This window comes from Silene latifolia, chromosome 3 (assembly GCF_048544455.1).
Source record: "Silene latifolia isolate original U9 population chromosome 3, ASM4854445v1, whole genome shotgun sequence".
NCBI classification, from domain to species: Eukaryota; Viridiplantae; Streptophyta; class Magnoliopsida; order Caryophyllales; family Caryophyllaceae; genus Silene; species Silene latifolia.
Window position 1 is genome coordinate 2,885,715 of NC_133528.1, and position 17,019 is coordinate 2,902,733.

Here is a 17,019-nt window from a genome sequence, read left to right on the forward strand (position 1 = left end):
TTTTTAGATTTCGAGTCTGTTGTCTAAAAATTGACTTCATCCTAAGCATGCACACAACTTTTACACCTTATTTTTTTTTATGACGAGGGGTTCAATCCCCCCGGGCACATGTAATACCCTGCAAACCACGTGTACCAGGTAAGACATCCCTTAGAATAACAGGTAACCGCAACACTCTCGTGTAGGGAGTCGAACCCGAAACCTCTCAATTCGTTGCCAATTGCTTACTCAAAATCTTAGAATCAATAGGTCTTGGTATAGACGGGTGGGGCGAACAGACGGGTAAAAACCTCTAATAAAATGGGTAGGAGGGACAAGGTGGGGCACCCCCATGTGTTTCCCACTTTATGGCAAATGGGTATTTTGTGAGGAAAAATGGTATCCGTCTATACGTATAGACGGATAGTGTCCGTCTATAATGAGAATTTGTGTCTTAGAATATATACTTACTCAAAATTACTGTATATATGACGCCTTAGTAAAATTCGTTGGATCTATAATGACATAGTCAATCTTATCCAAAACGAGAAGACTACATTTAAGTGGATGGCACGTGGCAAGATGACACTGTGACACGTAAGAGAATCCAAATCTAGTACGACACTTGAGTTAGAAAAGCAGTGGGGCTAACTCAAACGGAGTTTTTAAAGGCGGCGTGCGGTGACGTTGAGAGTTGTTTCATTTGGTTTCTTAAAAAAGTCTTAAGCTTATGCGTCAATTTCGCACAGGCTGTTATTGCCGACATCGTAAGCCTAACCTTTCTTATTTACCTGGTCAACCTCGCCGTGCGTTTTGCATTACCTAGTTCAGGCTCAGGTTGGGATTTACAACTACTGATTTAAGTAGCACCAAAACAGACACGGATATGGATGTGGACACGACACGGATATGTGACACAGCATCTCATGAAATTTAGCACACGAGATACGTCATTTAAATTTAATAAAATATACCAAAGGTATTTAATATTAAATTTGAATAACTGAAGGTCAAATTTGACGTTAACTACCACTTATTCTCACTTTCCACTCAAACTCGTCTTCTAATTGATCTCTTTCGATCTTTCGACATCTCATTTCTCGTTTATAGGTATCCGACACATTTAGGCGTGTTTTCGTATGTTCAACAAGTGTTGTGTCGGACACGGTACAGCTGGTTAGGAGGAGTATCCGTGCCACCTAACTAGTGACTGAGACAGAGCGAGTATTAGGCTATGGCTCTGTTTGGTTGAATTAGCTAAAAAAATGTAGCTCAACCCTGAAAAGGTAGTTGAAAACTGAAAAGTTAACTGGAACTTGAAAAGGTGGCTGAAAATTAGGAGTTGATAAGATAACTGATTAGACAAAAACATGTTTGACAAATTAACTGAAAATGTAGCTTATTATGGTAAAATAACGTAAAAGGATATATAATAATTATTCAATATTAAAGATTAAAGGGGTAAAAAAGAAAAAGAAAAAAAATAGGATAAAGTATCCGAAATCTCAAATGTTATCCTAGACAACATTTCATTTCATTTCAGGTAGCTTATTTGGTCAAATAAACTATTTGCCAAACACTTCGAAAAATATAAGCTTATATCAATGGGGTAGAAAAACTGTATTCAAATCACTGGGGTAGCAAGTCCTTGAAAGTTAAAACATGAAATTCTTTTTCGGTCCATTTAAGCTACCAAAATTGCTTAGAGTGAGTAGTAAGAGTTTTTTTTATCTCTTAGAGTTATCACGAGATTCAATTCCTAACTAGCTATATCCATTATAAGCTTATATCAGCACAAATAGGATTATACATCCAGTTGTACCATAAGCATGGTACAACCAAGTATAAGAATCCGAGCTTACGTGTATTCTTTCTGAGCTAATTTAAATTTCATATTTTTAATGTGTAAATGAATGAACTCAATACTTTCTAATAAAGCTCATATTCTTTAATATAAAGCTCGGATACTTTGACACAAAGCTCAGGTTCTACACCGTACAACATATACAACTGGTTGTATAGTCCATGAATTGTTATATCAGTGGAGGTCGAGGACCTTAGTTATGCTGGAAGGGGCCCAATCCCTGCTAGTTGTTTATATTTCAGTGTAAAACTTTGATTCGGTTTCCCTTAACTCAATGGTTAAACCTTAAATATATATAAAGTTATTAGTTTAAATTTTAACCCCTTTTATCATTTACTTCAAGATCCGCCACTAAATTAATTGAAGGCATGTAAGTCAACCAAGCTAAATTTTCCACAAAGTTGACATTTTTGTAGGGAGTACAATTGTACAAACCTTTAAGTTATTCCTCGAAATATAAATTTAATTAACACTCTAATTAAACACTTAAATAAACGAAATGCACGTATGACAAGACTTTTATGAATAGCCAGGTTAATAGTCAACCGAATATATTTTTTCAAAGCATATTTAGTTCTCACTATCGTGTCCATTTTGAATTTTGGTCATCATGGACACCAGTCACACCACCTAGTTTCAATGTTTCATAGATTTTTAAAGCAATTAGTCTTATTTTAGACGGATATATCCATCTAAAGTATAAACGGGTTAAATATGTCACCACTTATATAATAAGACAAAGTGGTGACATCCCACTTATTATTTGTCTTATTATGAAAATGGTGTAATATTTGACACGTCTATAATTTTAGACGAAGAGTATCCGTGTAAAGTGAGAATTTGTGTTCTTAAAGGCCTTTATAGATACTCTTGAAAGTTTGAAACAACCATTACTCTACCTTCGTTTTTTGACAAGTGGGTGTTGTAGGGTAAAGGCAGTCCGAATCTCTCTCTGAGTAAGTCTTCTGAAAGATGGTCTCTTAATAAGTTTATTGAGAGATTATTTTACACTTTTAAGAAAAAACGGTAATAAGGGTAATAAAATAGGCACAAATCACAATTAAAGATAAAATGGGTACATTTATTATGTAAATATGTACGAAATTACTATATCACGATCAACAATAAAAGGGTCGCGAAAAACAAATAAATGGGTACGAAGATTGGTCTCTCAATAACTTAAGGAGAGACTGCCTCTCCTAAATTTTAGTGTTTCTTCATTACTTGAAAAGAAATGGATCTCCATTATTTTCGAACGGTCCGGATTAAATCTCACGACATTCTAATGGTTGTAATTATTTCATAAAAGTAATGTTTTAATTAATGGAGAGAGAAAATATATTAGAATAAAAGTTTATTAGAGAGAAAATGGAAACATAGTAATGAAGATGATCCAGAATTGTATTTTTTCTTTTTCTTTTAGGAAAGTATCCTTTTTTTTAATTGTCTTAGATAATCTTTAAAAAAATGCAAAGTGCAGTATGAGAGGTTGATTTTACACCTAAAATTACCTTGTAACCCGTCACGGCTATAATCGCACCATACGACGGTCTTATAATATAATTTACGATTAATAAGCTGGTAAGAAAGCGAAATACTCTGCTATTGACCAAACCTGACCCGTAACTCGTCATGCAGACCTGGAAAAAGCAACCCGACCCGATTGACCCGACCCGACCCGAACTTGACCCGAGCTTTTGATTCATTTGAGACATTAATTGCTTCATTTTTTTTACCTTAAACCTCAAATTAAATTGTGTGTTCCTCATGCAACACATAAGATGAATTTCGTTTAACAATAAAATTTACTATCAGTAAGCTAGTAATAACACGATATACTTTGTCGTTAACCAAACCTGACTCGTAACCGGATAAACCAAAACCACAATCCAACGTCCACATATCAGTAAGGGGATTATACATTCGATGTATTACCACCAAATTGCTTAGTTTTTGAGCATTACAGACTTACAGTAAAGGTTTTGAGTTTTGTTTTAAAATTTCTAAGTTTTACTAAAGTTTATGAGTTCATTCAATTAGACATTAAGTTTAAAAAAATTACAGTATAACTAAAAAACATTACATATAACCTCAGTTAAATTTGAGTTTTGATGACAAAAAATTAAAATATAACCTATAAACTTTAAAAGGTTCAGAAAAAAATACACATAAGCTCAAAAAATAATAAAATCTGAGCTAGTACTTCCAATGTATGTTCCTATTTCTCTCCACATATCTCTATTCTCACATTCTATAAATTTCTTACAATATCTTACCTCATCCTAACTAGCATCAAATTAAAAAAAACAACACACCCCTTCACCCCCAAAAAAAGCACAAATATTACTATATAACCAGTTGTATAATAAGCATGTACAACTCTATATATTAATCCGAGTTTATGTGTAATTTTTCTGAGTTTGTAAGAGTTATTTTTTTTTTTTTTTTTTTTAATGTTTAAATGTGTAAGTTCAAAAACTTTACAGCATAACTCAGATTCTTTTAAACAAAACTCGAAAACTTTAATATACAACTCGAATTTTAAATCATACAACTGTATACAACTGGTTGTATAATCTACTAATTGAAAAAAAAGCAAAAAAAAAAAAAACAAAAACGTGTTGAAAATCACTTAAAAGTCCAAAACCATGACAAAATATCAATAAAAAAATCCAACCCCAATTCCCCCAAAAATTACCCAAACACCTCATTTCCGCACCATTGTACCAAGACACACAACCCACACCCCCTCCATCCCCCCCCCTATAAATACCCCAATTAAACCCTCCCTTTCCTACTTTAATCCAAAAAAAACCCCCAAAATCCCCAATTCCTAAAAACCCTGTCAAAAATAAATAAGCGTTAAATAAACGGGTCATTCGGTTCGGTTTCGAGTAACGGGGGTAATGATAGGTGGCGAAATAAGCAAGTGGACAAGAGCGGAGGACAAATTATTCGAAGAAGCTCTAGTAATATTCTCTTCTGAAGAAAACGATGATGATTTAAAATGGAATAAAATTGCTGGTCACGTGCCTGGGAGGTCGTCTGATGATGTTAAGGCACATTATCTTGATTTATTACATGATGTTGATCAGATCGATTCCGGTCGGGTTGAACCGCCTAGTTATTCTGATGATTTTCCTTTTTGGGTTGATGAGTCTGTAACCCGGTCTAGTCAAATTAATTTCGGTGGTAATAGTAATAAGGCTGTTAGCAGCGGCGGCGGCGGCGGTGGTAATAAACATAGTAGTGATGCTGAGCGTAAAAAGGGTACGCCTTGGACTGAAGAAGAACACAGGTATTAATTCGATGTAATTCTCGACGCAATTTTCATTTTGAGTCGTCGGTAGAGACTTTATTTGCGGGGTATGTTTGAGGCACTCGGTTAATGTTGTTGTTATAAGATAGTGTGACGGGGTTTTTTTTAAAATGGTCTTTTCATCCCAATTTTATTGTCCCCTTTCTATATTGGGAGGATTTAAGGAAAATAATCCCCGTTCCCGTCCTGGGCAATTGTTGTCCTTAAATTATGACACAAAAATCAAGAAAAAAGGAATGGACCAATTATAAGATGATATGTGGACCAGATTGAGTGCGAAAGATTAAATTGTTCATTATATGCAATTCTAAAATAGAAAGGACACTAATTGACTGAAACACCCAAAATGGAATAATGGAATTAGACAATAAATGACCGGGACGGAGGAAGTAGGTGAAATACCTACTCGACCCCTTGAATTAAAGAAATTTAGGACTATATTATTGTAAGATGGGAGATAGTGGTAGTCAATTATGCACAAATTCTTGTTTATGACGGGAATTTTCGTCTTAAACTTAATACGGGTGAATTAAAGAAATTTAGGACTATATTAATGTAAGATGGAGATAGTGGTAGTCAATTATGCACAAATTCTTTATTGTTTAAGACGGGAATATTCGTCTTAAACTTAAAACAGGTCAAATAGTAGAATGCCTAGAGAGACTAATTGATTATTCTGTAGGGTTAATATTGGCTGATCATATTTTTTTATTACTAAATTTAGAAAGGGGACGATTATTTTGGGATAAATTTTGAGGGGAATCGGACAATAAAAATGGGATGGAGGTAGTATATAAAAGAACCGTCTCATACAGTAAGATTATTCATTACTGTGTTGTATTAGGAGGTGTTTGTATGACTCTTTTGTTGCATGTGATTTTGTGTCTATGTTGAAATAATGGGTTGATTTTGCGAATTAAAAATGAGTAAATTTTGGATAATAGTTCCAATGTTTGATTATGTTGGTAATTGATCAAAGGTGTTAAATTGTGCTACAAGTGATTCATAAGAATGTATATCATTAAGTTCCGAAATTTTCTTTGCGTTTTATTGGATTCTTGGTGAATTAAACAAATTGATGGATTAAGCTGAGATCAAGCGTTTTGGGACTATAATGTTGTTGTGAATTCGGATTTTGGGGTGTTGGTGAGAACAAGATAGGGTGAGGTTTTGAGGTTTTCGGGTAAATTTTAACCCCAAACGCTACAAATACATCATGTCCCATGTTGCCTCATTAGTCATTAGTCATTATGGAAGTTGAAATTTATGGGATACCGAGTTCGTTTATTGTTTTTCGTGCTTGCATATATCTTCATTTGCTTCTTCCCTTACTAAATTTGAAGGGGTTGCTTACTTGCTTGTGCTTTTTTGATGGCTGCATTGAGCTCTACTTGGTAGTTGGTACAATAATAATAATTGTCTTTCCAAGCGAATGAATTATTGTTTTTGTGTGCTTCTCTATAAACTTGGTTATACCGAGGACCACTTTGTATGTAGAAGTGTTGTGTGTTGGACATAGTTAGGTTGAAGCGTATTTCTGTGGAATGTTGACCAATGATATTGAATTTGTAAGTTGACGGGTTGAACCCTCTGGTTTGCCCCTTTGAAACCCGCCTAACATGCTTACCTTGTTAGGCTAGGAGTATGCGTCGATTCTTCAGTTTAGTGTACAATGTATTTGAGCTGGTGAAACTGCTGGATTTTTTGTTGGATACTGGTAGTTGTTGTGTAGACAATTTGGCGGAAGTTTGGTTGGAAATGATTGGCGCTGAACTAAGGGGTACAGTCTAGGCCAGAAATGATCTTACTTTATGTGGCTGGGAATATTGTATATATAATTAGCATGTATGGTTGTCTGGCCAGACGGTTTTTTAACTGGTTTATTTCAGTATCTGACCAACCTAATGCAGCATTAGCTGGCTTAATCTGGGATGTGTATACCTAATTTCTCTTGTATTTTGTTGGTTGGTAAGAAAAATATGCTCCGTATACATATATTCTTTGTATGTGGAGACGGTGAGATACTTGTGCCTTGTTTGGTTCGATGGAAGTAATCTTAAAAGAATATTATGTTCTTTGGACTATTTTTTACTCATGAGGTATCTGATGATAACATTTTTATTTTTTAATATTATGAGAGACCAACACGAGTCATAATACGGGTCAATCTCATGGTACCGCCTTGGATGAGAATCTTCTATTTTTGGATAGAAAATGGTGTTCCAAATACATAATTTCAGAAACTGTGTTTGTTAACCTCTGTTTGTTTCATCGACATTGATAGCTTTGCCTTGCTGTTCCAGCCACGTCATTTGATTTCTGTCCTAATTCGATGTTTTGTATAACAGGCTTTTCCTGATCGGGCTGGAGAAATATGGCAAGGGTGATTGGAGGAGCATCTCGAGGAACGTGGTGGTAACGAGAACACCAACCCAGGTAGCTAGCCATGCACAGAAGTACTACCTTCGGCAAAACTCAGGGAAGAAAGAGAGGAAGAGATCAAGCATCCATGACATCACCACCGTGGACGACAAATCTGGTGTACGACCAGCAGTCGAACAGAGCTGGATTCCACCACCTGGCGGAAACTCAATCCCTCAACATCCAACATTGCATCAAATGAGCGGGTCACCTCAGTACGGAGCTACCCAAGGAAGTCCATTTGGGTATCAGAATTTTGGGTTCCCTCCAATGTAAAGCTAGTGTTTTGGGTTTATTTTGTAAATATACAAAAATCTTATGTATTCAGGTGACGGTTGGTGAAGCGGAGTAAATATGGGAAAAACGGGTTTAGAATTTTTAGTATAAGCTGTGATGTTGATATAGTGGTCGCTCGTCACTAGTGACTGTTATTATACTGAGATGGAGACGGAGGATTAGAAACTGAACGCCGATATATTATGTTTAAGATGCTAGATTTAGTAGTACACTGCTGCTGACTATCGGAATGTAATGCTGGATTGCTGGTAATGCCATATTTGCCTTCTAGATTAGGCTTTAGCTCTTATGGTTGTCGTTTTTGTGCTTCATTGTTTATATTTTGCTGCGACTGCCAAATCGTAAGGCAGTTTTAATATTTGACGGGTTTGAAACCAAGGTCGTGAGACTCGTGACCCCGTGACTGTAAGAGTGGAACTGGCTGTTTTGACAGTTACTATATTTAGCATGCTACTTATAAAAAGACTAGATAAAACAATCTACAGTTTGGGTCGTGGTAGCAGGCCTTGCTGACAATGACAAGCCTTATTAGTGGGTTAACCCACATTCTGATTGGGCGAACCCTCATCTTACGTCCTATTAGGGTTGTAAATGAAAAAAGCTGACTCGTCCGATCGACTTGGTCAAAGCTTGGCTTGAGCTCGTTCAAACCAAGCTCATCCAAATCCGAGCCGATCCCCGAACTCAGCAAAGCTCGGATCGGAGGTTCGTTTTTAGTTTTTTTTTTAGTATAATTTTAATAATTAAAATTATACTGCTTTTAAATAATATTATTATATTGTATTCTTACATTTTTTTTAACTATTTTTTTGAAAAACTATTATTTTTAGTAGTTAAAGATGAGTAAATGAAAAGAATAATGACAAACCGAGCTCGAGCTTTTTCCAAGACGAGCTTGGACTTCAGCTTGAATCCGGCACGGTGAAGAAAACAAGTTGGCCTGGGTAAGAGGTGGGCCGTGACGCCAAAATTCCAAAAAACCCGTGCCTAGGCACGGCCCGACTCGAGGCACGATGGTTTCAGTGGTAAATAATTAAAAAACCATTAAAAATACCCCGAAGCACGATGGGCGACACGAGTCTAGCCCGACTTTTCTCGGGCCAAGGGGCGGGCCACGGTTGGGGTGGGGAAAGCGGGCCGGCACAACACGGCCCGAAAGCACGATTGACCATGCCTGGGCCGAACCAAAATTGTGGCTAGGCACGACGGGCCGAGACCCGGGCCGACACAACACGACCCGAAAGCACGATTGATCGTGCCTGGGCCGGGCCAAAATTGTGGCTAGGCAGGACAGGCCCGGACCCGGGCCCGGCACAGCACATTGCCTTCTCTAGTTTACACCCGTAGACTCGTGTTGTACCGTGCTAACTCAGTGGATCGTGCTCCAAATCCGACCCGTGCCGAGTTTTCCCGTGGCTCCATGCCTCCATTCAAATTACAAGCATAAAGAAACATAAAAAACAGAAGAAAACGTACAGATTCCATTCAAGAGAGAAGAAGAGCAGGAACAAAAGGGAGAGATTAACTACACGGCATTTGTTCTTCCTTATCAATCTCTATCTTCTTTCAATTATTCCCCTTTTAAAATTCAAAATTCCCAATTTTTTCAAATTTCCAATTTCATTATTTTAATTAATCTAGCTCTTCAATCATTCATACAACAAAAATAATCAAAATTATTTCACCTAAACTTTCCAGAAAAAGTAAATTCTGAATTTAATTACTAAAAATAGAAAAAAATGGTGTCGGCGAAGCAAGAAATGGCGGTCTACTGTTTTGATACACTTGTCGGTCACTACAATAACACCGATCAAATTCCTCCTCCTGCTTTTGATGATGCTCAACAGTAATATTTTCTAATCATACACTTTTTTTTTTTTTTTTTTCTATTTGTTAATTTTGATGTATTATTGTTGTTCAATTGTATTGTTCACCCATGGACGGTTCACCCATGGACGGTTCGAAAGGATGATTCATGTCAGCCGACCCCAAATTATTTTGGGATTAAGGCTCTGATGTTGTTGTTGTTGTTGTATTGTTGTTCAATTGTATATTGTAGCTCAAATTATTGATTATTTTGTTATTACTCGTGTATGTTAGATATACTGTGATTTCATTGTTTTTGTAATTTAGTATAGTTTGGAAATTTGTAGTTGTAATTAACAATCTCAGTTTCGTGTCGATACGGAGTGATTTTGTTAGCTCATCTGTTTTATTTGGATGTTGTAGTTTGGAAATTTGTAGTTCTAATTAACAATCTCAGTTTCGTGTCGATACGGAGTGATTTTGTTAGCCCATCTTGTTAGCTCATCTGTTTTATTTGGTGGTGGTTGTTGGAAATTTGTAGTTGTAATTAACAATCTTAGTTTCGTGTCGATACGGAGTGATTTGGGAAGCTCATCTGTTTTATTTGGATGTTGGCGTTGGTGTAGGAAATTTGTAGTTCTAATTAACAATCTCAGTTTCGTGTCAATGCAGAGTGATTTTGTAAACATCTGTTTTATTTGGCGGTGGTTGTTCTTGGAAATTTGTAGTTCTAATTAACAATCTCAGTTGTTGTAATCGAAAATGAGACGAAACCCAGGAAATGCACGAGTATAGTTGCAGAATTTTGTAGATAAGGATTTATGTTACGATCATATGAGAGTACTTTTATTATATCTGGAGATTTTGGGAATATTTGGTCGACTTTTTGACAAGATTGTACATGTGGTATCAGTAGAATGCAGACATGCAGTGAGTATATGTTGTTCTGCTCGGTTTTATTGGTTTTCTTGTGCTAAGTTCGTTCTTGTTGGTGTGATTCAGTAATTTGGCTATTAGCGAGATTTTTAGAATAGTTTGACCAGGGATTTAAGTGTTGGGTTAACTGATTGTTTTACTGGATGCAGCCCGTTGTTTGTAACCTGGAAGAAGGTGGTTAATGGAGGAGAGCCTCGTCTTCGTGGCTGTATTGGAACTCTTGAACCCCGTGCCTTGATCAATGGTTTCAAGGACTATGCTCTCACTAGGTATTGTGCTTAAATGTGGAATTACTTTCTTTTTTGTAAATTTGATTGGTTGTTTGTGTTGCCCGCTGACTCTGTAAATACATGCGAGACCAATCCGAATGATGTATTCCTCATTAAACGTATGGTTACCGGGTTGGTCACACATTAACACATAAGACCATCTTGTATAAGTTTTTGTGTTCCGAGTGTTGGTTTCAATGGTCTACTATCGTTTGGACATTATCAGTCGCTAGCACTTTCAAAATGTTCAGTGGAATATAGTCTGCTTATATGTTGATTTATCGTCTCGGTAATTAGGGTAGCTGGATGGAAGTCATGTGTCCTGCACTCCTGCTTCTTCATGCCTTCTTTTCGCCCTAAAATATTTTCCGAATGTTTGTTAGTGGTTTATACGTCTCTTTTCCCTTCAAAAACTGATGGCCCTTTTCTTTTGAGAATGTTTGATTGATTTGAATTTTTGTTTTGACTAATCTTCCAATTAAGGACTAAAAGTCTTTGGTGGTATACTGGTATTGAAGGGATGTTTTTATTTTTATTTTTTTCCTTATGTAAACGCTATTGTCACTTCGCCGTGGAGGCGTGGAGTCAATCTTATAGTGAGTGGTTAAAATTTTGCTACCTTCACTACTAAAGCTATCAGCTTACTGCTTTGTGTTTATTTTTTATTTTTATTTTTGGGCTTATATTCTGTCACAGTGCGCTGAGAGATCGCCGTTTTTCCCCAATTCAAGCTAAAGAATTACCACAGTTGCAATGTACAGTTTCTGTTCTGACTGACTATGAGACCGCCACTGACTACCTGGACTGGGAGGTTTGTTCTCTTCTTCCCGCCAGCTTTGACACACGTAATTTTTGAACCTTTTTAAATATAGAACAAAGTGGCAGCCATCTGTTGATGTCGCCTGGTTTGCTCACCCCTTGGAACATTCGGTATTAACAAGACTCCGTCAGGAGTCACCTGGAGTGTCTGTATACTGGGGTTTTCTAGGTTGATGGGTGACCTAAAAATATCCAAGACTTGTTGATGAGATTCCTATGTGTTTGTTATTTGCACTTCCATTTCATTTGACATCATATTGCTTGGTAAAGTGGTGAAATTGAAGGATATATTCCGTGGTTCGATTTTTTAGCTGTGTAGGTGTTGGTTTATTTTTAAGTTTTAGGCACCGTCTGAAATCCTAATTATGGATTTTGAGATGTTCTGCTCTGTTGATATTTGCTACATTAGCTCCTAGAATACTCTTAACTGAGTAATGATATGTGCCACAGTAGTTTTGTTGTGGCTTCACTAATTATGAAGTTTTTGACTGCAGAGTATGTTTTCAGTCATTCAGTGCATGTTCTAGTTTTATGGACTTATCTAATCTAGATGGTTTGCACTGCAAATGATGTTTCAGATTTTGAACTGCTTATTTTACACACTCGATAGTTTACTCTACAGTCAGTGTTATTATTGAATTTTATGTATCAAGGAACCCATAACCTACGTCACTTGGACTTGTTTAGAGGTATCCGACATGTGTGCGTGTCCAAGTGTATGACTCCTATTATTATAAAAAATATGCATATTTTGGCTTAAAATGAGGCGTTCAAGTGTCCCACCCCTGTCGAGTGTAAGTTTCAGACACGAGTATCAAGGATATATGAAGAGGCAGGATAACACAGCCCAAACTAGTTGAGCCTTGATTTTGGCACAGCTTCTGTGGAGATAGATCTTGAAGCAGCTACCTTAACAGTTAACACAACAATAAGTTAATCATGGTTGGGATCAATGCCCTTTTTTTCCTAGTTAAGGATTTTAGTTGCTCTTGCCTTGTCACTGGAGCATATGGATGGTACTGAAGAGGGATAATAATTGTTTTTATAGCATACTTTCCTAATGACCAGGGTTATTAATAGGTAATAAGAAAATATGATGTGATTTGTGAGACGCGGCTTCTGTAATGTTTCAATACCTATTTTCTCTTAATTTTTAGCCTCTGAGAGCTGTATGAAGTTATTTATAGCTGGTGCTGTATGAATATTTCCTGTGACAGGTAGGAAAGCATGGCATCATAATTGAATTTACTGATCCTGACTACAATACCAGGCGAAATGCCACATATTTACCTGAAGTTGCTGAGCATGAAGGTGCGTTACTGCGTTACTTCGCTTGGGTTTAAAAAAAATATTTGTAGTGCTTTTTCGGGAATACTCGATTTCCATGTTAATTTTGTTATTTTGTTGATTTTAGTAATACATTCAACCAAATATGGAGCATATGACTATTAGGCGTGTGCTTCAAATACCATCTTTTTTTGACATTTGCATGACTGGTAGCTGGTGCTTCTGTGTTTTACCGTTGGATGTATTCCCTTAATTCAATAGGGTAATACAGTTCTTTTGTGGGACAAGGCAGGAAGTGTATGAGCTTCTTTTCTGGAAGTTTTTAAGTAATCAGTACCCTAGAGGCTGAGAGTTGGGATGATGGTAATATGATGTAGGTTAAGAAGAAAGATACTTTCTTTTTCGTTTTTTTTCCATACGTGTGGCTGTTGAGTCTATTGATGATGGTGAATTGCTGATCACAGAACAGTAGTGATGGACTGATGGGGAAGTAGTTTAATGCATGGTTACCGAATTCGCTATGGATACGTGCTTACCAATTCGCGATTCACTCTTATAGAATGTGTGTTATATGTATTTTCAGTAAGCAACACGATAGAATTCGCTTTTAACAATTCACGATTCGTAGGCACCGAGCGAATTCGGTAACCATGGTTTAATGTTAGGGTTATGATCTAGAATTGGTTAATTTTGATAAATAATGGTATTTGAGATAAGTAGAATCTTTGCTCACTTGCAACATGTCTTGCTTTGTCCTCGAACTTTTGGGATGTGTTTTTATCACTACTTGTCGGCAGAGCCGAATTGTATTCTTCCGGATCATATCACACATTCACACATAGTAATAAATCTGTACATTGATTAGGAAATAGGAACTGAACCTCGTGCGTTATTCTGTAGGAAAGGTGAGCTATTCTGCTATTATTAGTCTGATTTCACAGCCTTTTTTTTTATTTCAGGTTGGACGCAACTTGAGGCCATTGACTCGCTTATGCGTAAAGCCGGTTATAATGGCGTGATTACAGAATCTCTTAGGAAGCGCATTAGGTTGACTCGTTACCAGAGTTCAGCAATTACAATGCACTATGGTGAGTATGTTGCTTATGTGATCAACACCAGAGGCACTGCTCCAACTATTAATGGGGTCAAGGTAACTATTTAAAACAGCCTCTTGTATCATTTCGAGTTGTTTCCTCTGTGAAAGTTGAATTTCTTGTAATCTTGTTAAACATAAGAGACCGAAGTACTTTCTTTATATCAAATAAATTAAACCTAATGCTCAACGGGAATTTAAGATTTTATTTGAAACCGTTTTACATAAAAGTACCTATGCATAGTAAAGCCGTGTCCATTCAGAGTAGCAACTAGCAAGACCTTACATGACCAAAAGATACAGCTTGTGTTTATTGAGCGGTTATAAAATACACACATAGAAAATATAGGAGATCGTCATTGTATAGTATACAATGATCTTATGTAAGTTTTTATCGAGATTCATAAGTTTAGAAGGCGAATTAAACCCGGACCACCTTGAGCTGGAAACTGGTATGGTTAGAAGATGTCTTCTTTTGAGAATCGATCTCTTCTAACCTGAATTTAGTGACGACATTATGTAAAAATACGAGTAGTAATATTCGTGCAAATTCGTTTCCCTTGCACATTCGAGGACCTCCACCAAAGGGTACGTAAGTATATGGTACCGATGCTCCTTCCTCTTCAAATCTTGAAGGATCGAATTTTTCTGGATCCTTAAAGTATGTCGGGTCTGTATTTGTGTAATGTGCATCCCAACCGATCTGTAATTAATACGAAAATTGAAATAAAATGACGATATATTGGATTTACGCAAATTAAATGTGTAAACATGGCTGATTACTTAAGGGTAACATTGCTGGGAATTTTTTCGCAAGACTTATGTGAGTCTTATCTCAAAACTTGTACGAAGTAAAAGATTTAAAGTTTTGAAATATCGTGTTTCTATGCATTGTTGTATGGATACGACTGTAGCCGAAGAAATTTATACCTTCCAACCTTTAGGGATAGTGTAACCTTCATAAGTGAAGTCAGTGAGAGCCACCCTAAAAGTTGCAGTTGGAGGTGGAAGTAGTCTCATCGATTCTCGAACCACGTTCCATGAGTACTTCATTTTCTGTACATCCTTCCAATGTAACAGCTTCCCTGGTTCTCTCTGATCCTTAACTATCTCTAATTGCTCTGTAGCTCAGCAGCATAAAGAAATTGGTATGTGAGAAGTACTTTAATCAAAAGTTCTTAAAAGCATAGTGAAATCAGGATTAAATGGGTGAAAAAAAGTTCTAGGGGCTCTACTAGCACCTTGTTGACGGTATTAACCTAAGACGGGAAAAAGTGATGACCATTTATTAATAAAATGTTATAATTAGAATTGTCACTTTTTAACAATAAACTGATGGTAACATTTTATCAAGAAATATTTACTTTTTATCGTAAAATGGCCAATTTTGTCTGTCTCAGTATCAGACGGAAAGGGACCGTCTGAAATGAGAATTTGCCTCTTGCTGGTTCCGCCAGTGATAACATGTTATCCGAAATGAAGAGTTATCGTACCTTGTAAGACCTTTTCGAAGACAAGAGGGTGTTGGGCAAGATGGCATAAAAGAATAGCAATGGTGGAGCTAGTACTGTAAAACCCGGCAAACAAATAACCAATAATCTTCCTCGCAATTTGTTGGTCACTGTAAACATGGCCGTTAGAGTCGGTGGCCATGAGTATATGACCCAACACGTCTTCTTTTGGCGACATTGTTGTCGCTTCCTTCCTCCTTTGTTTCACAATTTCCGTCACCATTTCCAGGACTTTATCTCCACCTTTCTTCGCCCTATAATAAGGTGTCCCGGGGAAATTAACTGGTACATTGAAGACGTCTTCAGCCAGGATAAAGAATTGCTTCGCGAGCTGCCTTATTTGTTCCGAGTTGGTGTTAGAGTAATCCAACATTACCCTACAAGCCAAGTAAAAGCTGAACTCTTTTGCAAGAGGGTAAACTTTCAGCTCTTTGTTAGTATTAGGAACCCAGTAACGATCCACGTGTTCACGTGAAACAGAATCGATTACATGAACATGATCTCGAATTGAGTCGGGTCTGAAAAATTTGTGGATTGGGGCATCAAGTAGTAGCCATGACGACTGTAACTCAGAGTTTTTGGGATAATTCGGTTGGCATAGAATTTTGCTCAGTGTCTCGGGTATCCATACCTTAAACAATTTACCTTCATTCGAGAAAATGAATTTGTTAGCGGCTGGGCCGCATAAGAAAACTACATTATGCCCGAAGAAATATGTACTAAAGATGGTTGTCGAGTATTTGGTCATTTTGTGGCGGATGAAGGCCGTGGGGCTGGCGAAGTATGAGAAGGTTTCGCCGATGATCGGCCACCCGATAGTACCGGGAGGAAGATTGTAATTACGCTTGAAAATGGGTGTTTGAGGAAGTATGGAAACAATGAAGAGGATTGTTGCTAAGCAACAACCTAAGATGAACAAAGGACCCATGATGTATGTTTTGGCCTTGGGGAGTTGGGGTTGTTTCTTAATAATTCAGGGCTCTTTTCTACTTCTATTTAAAGACTTGTACCATTGTATGGGTATACCTAGAGGTAGAGGTGAACTTAAGTGCGGGCTAGTCCGGCCCGTCCAAGGCTCACTCAGTCACTCCTCAACCCGGCCCATTGTCCACCTCTATTTAGGGCATCAACAATAGAAGTTTGTCAACAAAAAATTGTGTACTTTTTAAAGGTTTGTTGACAAACCTCTCTATTGTTGGGAATGAGGGTTGAGGTTCATAGATGAGATTGGTTACAATTTTGTATACATGTTTGTGTTTTTGGTTGTGAGTGATAGTAGACCCCATGTAGTATACTTTTATGAGGTTTGTCTATATTTAAGAGGTTTGTTTATTGTTGTATTGAGGTTTGTTGTTAGAGAGGTTTGTGTGTTGAGTGATGTGACATTAGACAAACCTCATTTGGGGTTTGTCTATTGC

At 37.0% G+C, this 17,019-nt stretch overlaps 3 protein-coding genes across 3 annotated transcripts; 2 read left to right on the top strand and 1 right to left on the bottom strand.

Annotated features, from left to right (window-relative positions):
- The first annotated feature begins 4,532 nt into the window (after positions 1-4,532).
- On the top strand, positions 4,533-8,167 carry LOC141646752 (transcription factor DIVARICATA-like). The gene is made up of 2 exons (XM_074454689.1): positions 4,533-5,141; positions 7,511-8,167. Exons 1-2 carry the CDS (start codon positions 4,750-4,752, stop codon positions 7,857-7,859), a joined length of 741 nt encoding a protein of 246 aa, XP_074310790.1. The 5' UTR covers positions 4,533-4,749; the 3' UTR covers positions 7,860-8,167.
- Positions 8,168-9,317: 1,150 nt separating this feature from the next.
- Positions 9,318-14,320, top strand: LOC141646754 (uncharacterized protein At2g38710-like). The gene is made up of 5 exons (XM_074454692.1): positions 9,318-9,726; positions 10,772-10,891; positions 11,588-11,702; positions 12,928-13,021; positions 13,957-14,320. Exons 1-5 carry the CDS (start codon positions 9,620-9,622, stop codon positions 14,157-14,159), a joined length of 639 nt encoding a protein of 212 aa, XP_074310793.1. The 5' UTR covers positions 9,318-9,619; the 3' UTR covers positions 14,160-14,320.
- Positions 14,274-16,581, bottom strand: LOC141646753 (beta-amyrin 6-beta-monooxygenase-like). Its single transcript, XM_074454690.1, has 3 exons — positions 15,584-16,581; positions 15,021-15,211; positions 14,274-14,793 (listed from the first exon to the last, which is right to left on the bottom strand). The coding sequence occupies exons 1-3, from the start codon at positions 16,527-16,529 to the stop codon at positions 14,512-14,514; spliced, it is 1,419 nt and encodes a 472-aa protein (XP_074310791.1). The 5' UTR covers positions 16,530-16,581; the 3' UTR covers positions 14,274-14,511.
- Between the last annotated feature and the right edge of the window lie 438 nt (positions 16,582-17,019).

What these genes read in the sequence shown, in the direction of transcription:
- LOC141646752 (XM_074454689.1), top strand. Translation starts at nt 4,750, where the DNA reads ATGATAGGTGGCGAAATAAGCAAGTGGACAAGAGCGGAGGACAAATTA. An exon ending in TGGACTGAAGAAGAACACAG is followed by an intron (nt 5,142 to 7,510) that starts GTATTAATTCGA and finishes TTTGTATAACAG; the next exon opens with GCTTTTCCTGATCGGGCTGG.
- LOC141646754 (XM_074454692.1), top strand. Translation starts at nt 9,620, where the DNA reads ATGGTGTCGGCGAAGCAAGAAATGGCGGTCTACTGTTTTGATACACTT. An exon ending in CTGACTACCTGGACTGGGAG is followed by an intron (nt 11,703 to 12,927) that starts GTTTGTTCTCTT and finishes TTCCTGTGACAG; the next exon opens with GTAGGAAAGCATGGCATCAT. An exon ending in TGAAGTTGCTGAGCATGAAG is followed by an intron (nt 13,022 to 13,956) that starts GTGCGTTACTGC and finishes TTTTTATTTCAG; the next exon opens with GTTGGACGCAACTTGAGGCC.
- LOC141646753 (XM_074454690.1), bottom strand. Translation starts at nt 16,529, where the DNA reads ATGGGTCCTTTGTTCATCTTAGGTTGTTGCTTAGCAACAATCCTCTTC. An exon ending in CTTCGAAAAGGTCTTACAAG is followed by an intron (nt 15,212 to 15,583) that starts GTACGATAACTC and finishes GCTGAGCTACAG; the next exon opens with AGCAATTAGAGATAGTTAAG. An exon ending in CTATCCCTAAAGGTTGGAAG is followed by an intron (nt 14,794 to 15,020) that starts GTATAAATTTCT and finishes TATTAATTACAG; the next exon opens with ATCGGTTGGGATGCACATTA.